Source organism: Bos taurus, chromosome 16, assembly GCF_002263795.3.
Source record: "Bos taurus isolate L1 Dominette 01449 registration number 42190680 breed Hereford chromosome 16, ARS-UCD2.0, whole genome shotgun sequence".
Lineage (NCBI taxonomy): Eukaryota > Metazoa > Chordata > Mammalia > Artiodactyla > Bovidae > Bos > Bos taurus.
This window is the reverse complement of record NC_037343.1, coordinates 37,340,129-37,353,170: the sequence shown is the minus strand read 5'-3', so window position 1 is coordinate 37,353,170 and position 13,042 is coordinate 37,340,129. Positions and strand designations below refer to the sequence as shown.

The 13,042-nt window shown below is 41.2% G+C and overlaps 1 protein-coding gene across 1 annotated transcript in view; it reads left to right on the top strand.

Moving 5' to 3' along the window:
• SELL (selectin L) overlaps positions 1 to 13,042 on the top strand; it is a 25,624-nt gene extending 12,582 nt beyond the window's left edge. The window contains exons 7-9 of the mRNA NM_174182.2: positions 1,784 to 1,915; positions 6,322 to 6,340; positions 11,616 to 13,042. Coding sequence (NP_776607.2) covers positions 1,784 to 1,915; positions 6,322 to 6,340; positions 11,616 to 11,634 — 170 coding nt within the window. The 3' untranslated portion in view covers positions 11,635 to 13,042. The remainder of the gene's footprint in view (positions 1 to 1,783; positions 1,916 to 6,321; positions 6,341 to 11,615) is intronic.

The window sequence follows — 13,042 nt, the reverse complement described above, 5'->3', positions numbered from 1 at the left end:
GTATTTGATGAATAAGCAGATGGTGGGAAAAAAATTAAACTTTTAAGTTTTGTTGCTAAGACATATGTAGCTTAAAAATAAATTCATACACATTGATTTACCATAAAATCCTTGGCTGCTCTTTCTTCTTCCTTCAATGACAGTGATTGTTTTTTTTTTCCAGCCAGTTCTCAACTCCTCCTCCCTTAACATCTAAACTCACTGTCTCTACTGACTTATTTCTTATCCATTTTTCTATTCCAGTACAATCTCACTTCTCTGTTAGTCTACTAAAATGTCTCCACAAAAGTCACCGATGATCACCTAATTCCCAAAGTAATGGATACTTCTCCATGATCACAAGATTGATTCCTCCCAAATCTGTCTGTGCATAAGAAGAACTGTGTCTTCCTCATCTCTGTATACCCTCCACCTGACACAGCGCCTGGCAATAGGTGCTATATTAATCCATGTTCAATTAGCATTTGACAGAATAGTTACCCATGTCTGCCCCAAGACTACACCAATGAAAGAACTCTTTATTTTTGTCTTTTTTAAAGGCTCTATTTTTATTGGAGTGTAAATGTTTTACAATGTTGTGTTAGCTTCTGCTGTACAACAACATGAATCAGCTCTAAGTATACACATATGCCCTCCCTCTCAGCCTCCCTTGAACCACCCCCATCCCACCCTCTAGGTCATCACGGAGCACTGAGCTAAGCTCCCTATGCTATACAGCAGCTTCCCACTAGCTATCTATTCACACGTGGTAGTGTAAATATGTCAGTGCTACTCTCCCAATTCATCCCATGGCAGCAGTCCTTAAGTGGCAGGATCTGTAGAAGCTCACAGAGAAGCTGATCTCTCTGTGGTCTGGGGCCAGGAAGTGGGGTAGGGAGCTGGGGAGGTGGCATGGGGTCTTTAGAGGAGGACTGTACATCAGGCTTATGGGGCATTACCTTTAAGGGCTGGGCTAGTGTCTGCCTCCTTAACCTCCTACAGTCCATAGGTACAACCCTCTGGGAATTGCACCTCCTTTCCATTATACATTTGGGTGCGGGGATGAAAACACCTTGAAAGGATTCATCAAAGTGATGTGAAGAATAAGGGACAGTCAGACCCTGTGCCCATATGCAAAAGTAAGTTTCTTCAACTGGTGGTATCAGAAGATAAATTTTTTTATATCAGTATTTTTTCAATAAAGTTCCCCACATAAACTTAGTTCACCCTTATGAGAGGATATATAGATGTATCCTTTTATTTATTTGTGAAGAAAGTAGAGGGAAATGGTAGGACTACAGCATTTGAAAGACAAATTAGTGCAAGTCCTTGGCATGTAATTTTATGTGCCTGTGTTTGCACAGCTGCTTCAAAGCCTTAACACTTTGCTTTGATTGAAAAGTTACCTGGTTCAGATCACTGGCTTTTATTTTTTCTGTAGTCATACTAGACTTTTTAGTTCTTCTGTATGTTTGAGTCCTAGGCAGTGAACAAGATCATGGAGCTAAATACAATGATGACCACTTTTTACCAAAATATTTAGGTACATCTCCCAGGAATTCTATGACTCACAAATCTGAGGATTGAGATTCTGTAGGCATTGAGCCAGAAAAGCTAGTTTAGTCTTTGCTTCTGCGATACACTCATCATGGGTTTTCCTAGGCCAGTTTCCTCATCTGTCTAATAGTGTCAAATGGACAATTATTAGAAGATGTAAGGAGGAAGAAAGTTTAATGTTTTGAAAAGGCACTAAGGAAATAATGCTTGTGGCCTCATCTAAATGTTTTACTGATTTCTCTTTCAGAAATAAACAGGACTATCTCAATAAATGAAGAGAGTGATTATAACCCCCTCTTCATCCCGGTGGCAGTTATGGTTACTGCATTCTCTGGGTTGGCATTTATCATTTGGCTGGCAAGGAGATTAAAAAGAAAAAGTACGTGAGTTTACCTTCATGTAAAAATAATGCAACTTTCAAGTGGAAGAAAATGTGTAAAATCACAGAAAATTAAGTATGAGAGCTTTGACTAAAACAGAATACCAAGTTCTGGGTTCTATAAACATCAGTCCCTAGATATGCATGAAGCAGCCCAGTATACACTTTCATTACGATAAGTTGGCTAATTTTTTCTTTTCATCTGACAAGTCTTTTTAAAATGCCTACTATCTTCAAGCACCTGTTACTACCTGAACGTCTTGCTAGGGTATTAACAGACAAATGAGAAATTGTAATGGTTCTTTGCTATTATTTAATTCTTAAAAAAAAGGAATGTGTGATCTGGTCCTATAAGAGCCCACATGCTTTTGATTTCAGTGCAATTCTACTAGGAAGTGAATTTAATGTCCCATAGGGTTTCCCAGGTGGCGCAGTGGTAAAGAATCCACCAAAGATGGAGCAGATGCAGGTTTGATCTCTAGATAGGGAAGATCCCCTGAAGTAGGCAATGGCAATGCACTCCAGTATTCTTGCCTGGAAAATCTCATGGACAGAGGAGCCCAGTGGGATACAGTGCATGCGGTTGCAAAGAGTCGGACACGACTGAGCATGCACGCAATGTTTTCAAAGCACTGCTCCCAAATACCTAACTTTGTCAAGAGTCAGACACCTGTCTGGCTCCTAATGTGTGGGAGTTGTTGCATTGTCCCTTAGGGAAATCCCCACGTTTTCTTCCCTGTGTCTATTCACCAAGGTCACAGGTTTAACCAAATGCACCCCATACTTACGCTTCCCCTCCACTCTGGACTGGAAAAGAAAAGATAATAAGGAGGACTGCCTCAAGAAGTTAGAGTCTGTTGCTTAGCATAGTAGGCAAAACACCATCACTGAAGAACAGAAGCATCATTCCCCTCACTGCCCTTCTGAGTGTGTCCAAATCTCAAGTGGAACCAACCTGCTGGTTATAGGGCCATAGTCAGGCAAGCCTTGGGTATGTGCTCACACATTTGGCCAAAGTCATCAGGCAGAAACATTCAAGATTATGACGAGTATAGACATTAGGCAGATTTAAAGATAACCTTGCTTCAACTTCAGGGGCCATCAAGGACCTCAGAACAATGGCTAACCAACTTCTCTGTGTTACCTCTATGGGGTCAATTGAGTGACATTTTAATTTCACTTCCATCAAATTAATTAGTATATATTATATTCCATGAATATAGTATGTAAAGACTGCTACACCACCCATTCTCACTGGAAATTGCAGGAATATTATCTGCCAATCCCTAGTGGTCCTCTGGTATGATCTGATCTTTCATTCAAAATTGAAGACTAAGGGTTCCTGCGTGCTAAGTTGCTTCAGTCGTGTCTGACTCCTTGTGACCCCATGGACTGTAGCCCGCCAGGCTCCTCTGTCCATTGGATTCTCCAGGCAAGAATACTGGAGTGGGTTGCCATGCCCTTATCTGGGGGACCTTCCCAACTCAGGGATCAAACCTGCATTTCCTGCATCCCCTGCATTGGCAGGTGGGTTCTTTACCACTAGCACCACCTGGGAAGCCCAGACCAAGGGTACTAGATCAGTTTTATAACCAACCCAGAAACATAATGGAAGGGGGTGCTCCTGATGTGCAAGAACTTCATTAACTGTAAAGTGAAGAGTCCTGAGCAGTTAAAGGGTCTCTGCTCCTGCTTTTGCAACTTCAGCTGAGACTGTATCCCATCATCTTATAGTACTATGATATTTACTTAAATATTACCTAAGGCAAGAGAAGAATGAGATTTTTCTCCTACTGTTGATTATCCTTTCCCTTAAGACTGAAAGCCAGTCTCACAAACATCCTTTCTTTCCTCCTTCCTTGGGTGACATTGGCAGAAATGAGGTGGTAGAGAAGAGATGGGGTAGTTAAGCTCTGCCCTCTGGGATAAGAGGGCTATTATTTAAATAACCACTAAGGACAGTGGGGCTGGAAGGTTCCTTAGGAAGGAGATATTCCCAAATGACTACATATTTCAATAAGTGCTAGTGGAATAAAAAAAAAAACAGAATTGAAGTGTGTATTTAGTAGTGGGGTGCAGGAGGCAGGTTCTACCTAAGGCTGTGTTCTAACCAGTGGTGAGAAAAGCAGTGGGGTTGTTTTTAATTTTTTTTTTTTTTTAACCTTGGAGTCATTTCTGTACAAGATCTCAAACTGATACCTTGAAAACTTCGTGCCCCCACTGTGGGAATCAGTGTGGGGCAAACAGGAAATAGATAACGGGCAGTTAGGCTAGTTACAGTTATGCCAACGAAAAGCATAAGCGAACAGAAGCCCTGTGAGATCACTGACTTTGTAGGGAAGTCAGGGCATCTTTAGTCTCACACTCAGTCGTCCTCATTGGTGAAATGCCTTCTGATATCGCTAACTCTCAAGGGACTTTATCTTCTAAAAATTTTTAGCTGTTAGTTCTTGGAAAAAGAAATTATTTTTCCTCTAGAGACAATGATTAGAAATGATGGATAGATTTCCAGGTTAAGCCCCTAGAGCTTTTCTAATACAATAGAGCTGATGCCTGTTTAAGAAGAAACATCAAAGCCAATAAATCTGCCTGCATCCAGTATTCATCAATCTGAGAATTGTATATAGGCTTTCGGGGTTCTGAAAGCTGCAAAAAAGGGACAAGTGAATATTTTGAGCAGAGTAGCCAATAAAATGACCAGAGTCTTGACCCCTATACTGTCGTCAGATAGATCTTCTGAACCTGTACTTTGGCCCCTGCCTGAGTTATCTTAATATCCAGACTTCAGCTCCTTTATTTTTTTTCCTAAGAAAGGAGTAAGGGTGGGCTCCAGAAACATGCTTCCCTGTGTATGGGCTTGTCTAGAAATATATATATTTTTCTCCTAGCATCATCAAATTCTGATTAGTCAGCATCACTGGCCCTATTCAGTAAATGAGGAAACTGAGGCAATGCTGTTTTAGGCCATATCTCTAAAATTTCATATCAGCAGGGGCCAGGGTCAGAGATCAGACTTCCATCAAAATATGCCCCTTAAAACCACTGATCTTCAGATTAATGAGGCTCTATTTTTCTCCTCCTCCGCCCACCCCCCCCCGCCACCAGAAGAAATTTCCACCTGAACCAACACACAGGCTGAGAACTGGGCACAAAACTGAACAGATGCCCCTTAGTTCCCTTTTTCTTGAAAAAGAAACTCTCTCAATAGGAACAGCTTCTTGCTCATGTATTGTTATGTGTTTCATTGTTCCTGAGAGAAAAATATATTTGTATGAAAATGAACAGAATCTGAAATTCACTCATTTATTTCTCCCTGCTCAAATGCTTTTGGCTCATGTCACTGGCAGGCTAAATTTTGGAAGAATTAATTAAAAGTTTAAAACAAGAATTGAGCACTGTCTATGCTGTAGGCCCTGGCTTAAATATTTTGAGTACATTTTATCAACTCAGTGAGGAAAACAATTATCGGCCTCTTTCACAGATAAATGGTAACTTAGAGAGAATAAGTAGTTATTCAAAGACACACTTAAGTTGGCAAAAAGGGACCTGGACCCAGATTTCATCATGCTCCAGCTTAACAGCCACAGAAATACATTGCCTCCTAGTGATATTTTTCCTCCTCAAAAAGCATTTTTTGCTTTTGTCTCCTCTGGAGCCTAACCCTGCAGTTTCATTCACTTATTTATACTCTACTTTTTTCAAAAAGAATGTAAGATAATTTCTCAAATGCATTCAACACAGCAAATTAAAATTAGTTTAAAAATAAGAAAAAGGAGGTCAAGGTTTAGAATACCACAAATAAGTCAGAGCCAGGGACAAAGAGGTTTCAGATACACCTGTTTTCCTGCAGCCAGCCAAAGAAGGACACATAAGCAGTAATGCTATTCAGTATGTTTGTAAGATAAGAACACAATGGTTACACAGATGAGGTATGTAGTTCGTACTACTGAGACCTGAGTGAAATTTCTCTTGCATATTCTCACAGAGAAGATGACATGAGGTGTAACGATACATATTCTTACAGTATTTGCAGCTGTCTTTCTTAGGGAAAACTGTGTAGGTAGGATGAGATGGCAGATCAGAATGGGTAAACACAAGAATGGGTACATGGGGCCTTGATCATCAGACAGTTCAGACTAGCCTTCTGTCTTTATGAGCAGCACCAAGGATGAAATGGTGCTCTAAGAAGCATCTGCATTAATGGGTCTGTTCCGAATGAGTAACTACCAAAGCTCAAATGAGAACATTAAGCCAGGACCTCAAATCCCCTTAGATACCGATGAGGTCCACCTAACATAAGACTCTTCAAAAAACTGTTTTGAGACAGGGAATCTCCCTTCTCTTCTAAGTGAAAAATAGTGAAATTGCCTATTTCTGCTGATACCATTTTTCTCTTCTATTTTTAGGCAAAAAGTCTCGGAGAAGGTAAGTTTGATCAGAAAGAAGTTTCTACATCTGTTGATCTGTTCCCTACCTCTGTAAGATACTTCCTGTTATAGCTAGAAACATTAACTCCTTAGTAGTTATTCACATGGGTTTCACAGGTGGCTCAGTGATAATGAATGCTCTTGCCAATGTGAGAGACGTGGACGCAAGAGACGTGGGTTTGGTCCCTGGGTAAGGAAGAGCCGCTGGAGGAGGAAATGGCAACCCATTCTAGTATTCTTGTCTGAAGACTAACATAGAGGAGCCGGATGGACTGCAGTCTGTGGCTTTGCAAAGAGTTGGATATGACTGAGCAACTGAGCACGCAAGCACACAGTTATTTACATGGGATCTCATCCAAATGAAGTTTCCAGACAAAGTAATAAATCTGCTAACCTTCCTTAATAGCTGTCAGGTTTTTCAGTGCTAGTGGAGCTGAATGAATGAACAAGTAATAACCTATTAAGAAGTGACAGTTTATGTAAAGACAGCCTTTTCTGATTGCTTCAGAATTTTCTTTGCGGATTGGAAGCATTATGGTTTTTTTCTTCTTATCCCAACTGAACATGAGGGCAATGGTAAATATAGTATTCAGTGAACAATCACGTCAACAAGGATTTATTTATTGAAAAACTAATGAATCCCAGGTTCTAAGAAAATGGTATAATTCCAGACCCTGAGCCTACAGCACCTAGCACAAGAGGGTAAAAGACCTCTGATAAGCACTGACCTCAGAAATGTGGGAAAGGTGGGGAGCATTAATTCTACCTACAGCTTCCCCCAAAGAAGGGAAGTTGTTTGATTTGGCCTTGAATCTCAGATTTCTTCAATTGCAAAAACACACACATGAAAATACAAGGCCCCACCTGGCAGAAATGAAGACAACAAAACATTTCTCAGTTTCAGGGTTTGGTGACTTGCTTTGAAATTTTAGGAAGGAAAGTATAAGTCAAACGAACAACAGAGATGAGACTTTGGTGACAGACTAGGTGCCCACCCAGACAACTGGGCTCCTTTTCAAATGCTGGAGGAAATGAAGCAAGATGGTCCCTGAGGAGGCTGGTTTCTTGTTCAGGCAACCACCCTACGAACCACAGATTGTTATTGAGAAGTTCTTAGTAGTTTACTGAGCTGTAGCTTAGGGTACAAAAGAAAACCTGGGGAGACAGAAGGCAACAGAGGCTATTATAAAGTAATTTATAAGCCATACAAAGGAGTATGGACTTAATCCTGAGGTCATTGACTTGTTACTAACAGGGGTTGAAGCAGGTGAATGTCATGCTGAAATTTGCATCTTGGGAGGATCACTATCCATAAAAGTTTGTAAACATGGGAGTTGAGTGAGTCTGAGGGCAAAGAACTGTTTTGGAGGCATTTGAAGTTATTAGGTTAAAGCCAATGATGCCTGTCTAGGGCAATAGCAATGAGGATGAGTTTGTGAGATAACTGGTGGTAGAAGCAACTGACTATGATTATTAACTGACTAAGAGAGAGAGAGAAGACTCAAATAAGTTGCCATGGTTCTGACCTGGGATCTGGTGGATGGTTACCATCTCTGTTTTATTATTTACTGAGATGGGTACACAAAAGAATGAGAAGTTTTGGAGGTGATGATCACGAGTTCAGTTTTGTACCTGTTAAGGTTTAGGTGTCTGTGGTTCAACCACAGTCCGTTGGTTCTATCTGCCCCAAAGGGGCTACCTTGGGGCAGAAGAAATGGATCTGGAGGTCCTCACATTATAGGAGGTAACCATATCTTAGGAACACGTAGTCACCAAAGGAGTATGTACAGTGTGAGAATGGAAGGGAATATGTACAGTGTGAGATGGAAGAGGATGTGGGAGAGAGGATAGGAGCCAGAGGAAGGTCAATATCAACATGTCAGCTAAGGTAAAGGAGAACAGGGAGAGGTTGCCAGAAAGGTAGAAGAAAAATGAGGAGAGTATGGGGTCATGATCCTAAGGAAAGCAGGAAATGAAAATGATTTCAAATACTGCAAGGAGAACCAGTAAGTTTCTACTAGATATAATATAAGGGTATCAGTGGGGAAATTGTTTTCAATGTTGAGCTCATGACGCAAGTCCTATAGCCAGGGGTTGAGGAATCAGTGGGGATGAAAATGTAGAGGCAGAATATATACATCATCTCTTTTATAAAACTTGGCTGGAAGGAGATGAGAGAGTCAGGAGGGGTAACTGGATGGGGACATAGGGTCCATGAAGTTTCTTTTATTGCCCTCCCTGTCTCCCATTAGATAATGTAGATGGGAGCCCTTGACCCTTCTCTAGGCTGACCTCTCTGTGGGCAGGAAATCCACAAGATAGAAAGATTTTTTTCATGCTCACACCCACTGAGTGAAAGTCTTTTCTGGCCACAGGAACTACCTGTGTTTTAATTGCCACTAGATGGAAGCAGATCAATTTTTCAGATATCTTTGAGGGGCAGAAAGAGATGCTGGCAGAAAGAGTATTAGCATTAAGTGAAGTTCCATATTAAGCTAATTGCCTTATTAAGTGCTTCACAGGTTTTTACAACGAACCAATCAATAGCTGTTTATTAAAACACCTGTGTGTTGGGGAAATACTAGGTTTGACTGAGGTACCAAGAGGAGTAAATCCTTATGCATGACCTCACGGAGTTTATTATCCAGTTGAAACGCAAAGGAGTGACAGCTCAGTCGTGTCTGACTTTGCCACCCCATGTACTGTAGCTTGCCAGGTTCCTCTGTTCATCGAACTCTCCAGGCAAAAATACTGGAGTGGGTTGAGAAAGTTAACAAATATAGGGGAAAAAAAATCAGAAGAATGAAGGCAGAATATGGTAATAGTCAATTAACTGTATATTGAAGACAAGACTTCTTCAATACAGAAGTATGGTGATTGCAGAAAACCTTATAGAGAAGCTGGAACCTGGGTTAGTTTTTGAACGATAGATAGGATTTAGGGGTATGGACAGAAAGCAGGGAAGGCAGTCTGGAGAGGAACTGATGTAGATGGCATGGTCCTGGGACTCTGAAAGCACCTTCAAGGGCCAGTGAGTAGAGCTACCTGGAGCCCGCAGTATGGGCTGTGAACAGGAGCAGTGAACAGAAGTTGGAAGGAAAGGTTTGCTCCATCAACACAGGTCTTGAATGCTTTACCAGACATTCCAGAAGGACCTAGCAGAGAAGAATTATTTGCCCAGATGCCTTGGGATGTTTCAAATTTATTGGCCAAAGTGACCATCAGTTCAGTTCAGTTCAGTCGCTCAGTCGTGTCCGACTCTTTGCAACCCCATGAATCGCAGCATGCCAGGCCTCCCTGTCCATCACCAACTCCCGGAGTGACCATACAATCATAGAATTTTAGTTATGGAAAGGATTTTGATGTTCATACTCTCTTGATAATTGAGCTAATTAACTTTCTTTTTCATTTATTTCTGCTCTGATCTTTATGATTTCTGTCCTTCTACTAACTTTGGGGTTTCTTTGTTCTTTATCCAGTTGTTTTAGGTGTTAAGTTAGGTTGTCTGTTTGACATTTTTTTTGTTGTTGTTGTTGTTTGTTTCTTGAGGTAGGGTTGTATTGCTATAAACTTCCCCCTTAGAACTGCTTTTGCTGCATTCCAGAGGCTTTGGGTCATCATGTTTTCATTGTCATTTGTTTCTAGAATTTTTTATTTCCCTTTTTATTAAATATCTTTCTTACAGTGCCTGAATTAGTGACAGAGTTAGTTACAATAATAACAGACATTTATCAACCATTAATTCCATGCTGTGCATTGTTCTGAGTGTCTTACATGTCTTACATCATTAAAGATTGCCTACAAGCCTGTGAATGTAGGTACTATTAATATTTCCACTTTAAAGTGGTGGGCCAATGAACTTAACTACCTGAGGTCACTGAATAAATGGCAGAGCTGAGATTTGCACCCATCTAGATCTAAAGACCATGATCTAGGTCACCCATCATGATCCGAAGATCTTAACATCTGTGCTTCTAGAACTCAGGTCTCTTGACACCCAGGTTGGAGTTGTATTGGATTGGCCAAAAAGTTCGTTTGGGTTTTTCCATAAGGTCTTACGGAAAAACCTAAGCGAACTTTATGACCAACACAATAAGTCCCAGATACCCTCCTCCCCCAGTGTTGTAAGTTTTTTGCACTGAAACCATTTTGTGATGACACTGAGGAAGGGTGGGGTGGCAGAGGTAGGATGTGTTTCTAAAACAAGCCAAAGGTGAAGTGAACACTATCACACACAACACCGCATATCAGTTTTAAGTCCTTGAACTGACCTGCATAGTCCTTTGTGCCAATCCCTATTAGCATTTGGTTGGTGAATGACTGACTCTTAGGGCATTTGTGGTTTCAATTCTTGCTGGGTTATTTTGACTCTTCTGCAAACTGGCTCTGTTTATCACCTCATTTGGTTTCTAGTGTCTAAATTCTGCCTGGTAAAAGCTACACCCAAGATACACAGGAAGATACGATGCCAACCTCAGAGGTGGGGGGTTGGGGTGGGGGGGGGAATACGTGAAATTTTGTTTTCAGAAACATTTTTATCTCTGTAATTGGCAAGCGTGCTTGCAGCTGCTGAACTGTGGTTTACCCTGGCAGTTCATCATGAGAGCAGAGTCTCGGAATCTGGTTCTTCTTTTGAAGGGTGTTATTAAGATATACCCTATTTGGTTCTCCCTTGTTCTTTCCAAGAATAAGACAATTGTTTCACACGTACACAAGTGTCAACTTTTTTTCTCACAAAACTGATCACCTCCTCAAATCATATCCCACCAGCATCAGGACCTCAGAATCACTATTGTACTACCTTTCATGAGTTTTGATTCTCTCTGATTTTTCTTTCCATTGAAATATGTCTTATTCTACGTTTCTGACTTCCCACTGTTCAAATTCTATCAAAATGCCCTTCATATTCATTAGATCTGAAGACAAAGTCTGTATTGTCGAAATTTCTCTCCGTGTGGGTTCTGAGGTCTGGCTGCTTTGAGCATTACCCAAGAACTTGTTAGAAATGCAGAATCTCGGTCCCCCCAGACCTGAACAGGGTCTGTGTTTTAGCACCATGTCTGGGTGGTAAGCACCTGAAATGGTGAGAAGCGTGGCTTTGGGGTTGACTTCTCGTTCCTGTGCCTCATTGAATGTCTTGCATCTTGTAACTCATCTGAAATATGGGGTTCCTTTACTTCTGACCTTTAGTGACAATTTATCTTTACCACCAACACTTTAAGTTTTGCAGTTTTTCCAGTTTCTGAGTTTATTTTCTCTGGTTTTTCATTCAGCATGGTTGATGCATATTAAACAACCTGCTCTGAAAGAAAATTCTTCGGATATGAAAGTGTCAGTGGATCCTTCAAATCCCCTCATGAAGTTTTGCTGGTGGCATCTTCTACACTGAAGAGGAAGTGTGTCTCTCCCAGCATATCTGAAGAGTTTTCAACATGACCAGCTGCTCCTTCTGTTCCCGCTTTGCTCCATCTCCCATCCCTCAACTTTCAGCCTGCAGCAGGGAGTTTAATAACTCAGCCTTTCATTCTTTTTTTCCATGGACTACCAAGACCACGGGAAAAAAGGATTACTATGGAATGTAAATGCACTGATTTCATTCTCTCTCTTGATTCTGGCTTCCAGCTTCAATTCCATGCTCTACCTGATGACATATACTTTTAAATATAGTGAAAATTTGATACATATGCAACTATAGGCTCACTTTTGTTACAGAACACACTTTATCTCCCTAGTCCTTCCAGTGTACTGTGGGGGCAATTCATAAAATGATGTTATCCTTGCTTTCCAGCTCAAGTGGTACTGGGGATCTGCTCCAACTAGGAAAAGTCCTATTTGCAGTGTAGCCCCAGCTTCTATCGGAGAAGGCAATGGCACCTCACTCCAGTACTCTTGTCTGGAAAATCCCATGGATGGAGGAGCCTGGTGGGCTGCAGTCCTTGGGGTCGCTAAGAGTCGGACATGACTGAGCGACTTCACTTTCAGTTTTCACTTTCATGCATTGGAGAAGGAAATGGCAACCCACTCCAGTGTTCTTGCCTGGAGAATCCCAGGGACAGGGGAGCCTGGTGGGCTGTGGTCTCTGGGGTCGCACAGAGTCAGACATGACTGAAGCGACTTAGCAGCAGTAGCAAGTATAATTAGCCTCTATAATTAGATGCCATCCCATTTAACTGCCTCCAGTCGCCTGCCTTCTTCAGCCATCTCTCCTCAGTTGGCTCATTTCCACATATAGCAGCTCATGAGCACCAAACAAAAGAAGAGAAGAAAAAGCCTGCACTGTTGGTTTTATTTTTTTAATTATTTTTGGATTGGGGTTTTAGTGTTTCTTTTTTATTAGCCCCATCCAGATGTTTCTCTTATGACCACTCATCACTAGAATGGCAGCTGCAGGCATCTCTTTGATGTCATACAGAAGAGCTAAAGCAAGTGGAAAGAGATGTCTTGACTCATGGTTGAAATGTCCCTTCTTCCTCACCCTCAATCCTCTTAACGTATCCGCCTTGATTCTATCTACTCTTTCTGATTCATCTCAGGCATCCCCCACCCTTGCCACTGTTTTCATAACTAATCCTTAACTAGTCCAAACTGGAAATCTCCCCTTCCTGGCCTCCTACTGCAAGATTAGTAACATGCATTTTTTGTACTTAAATATAATTTTTTAAAATAAAATATTACCTGGTTTGTTATTTTTTAAATTAAA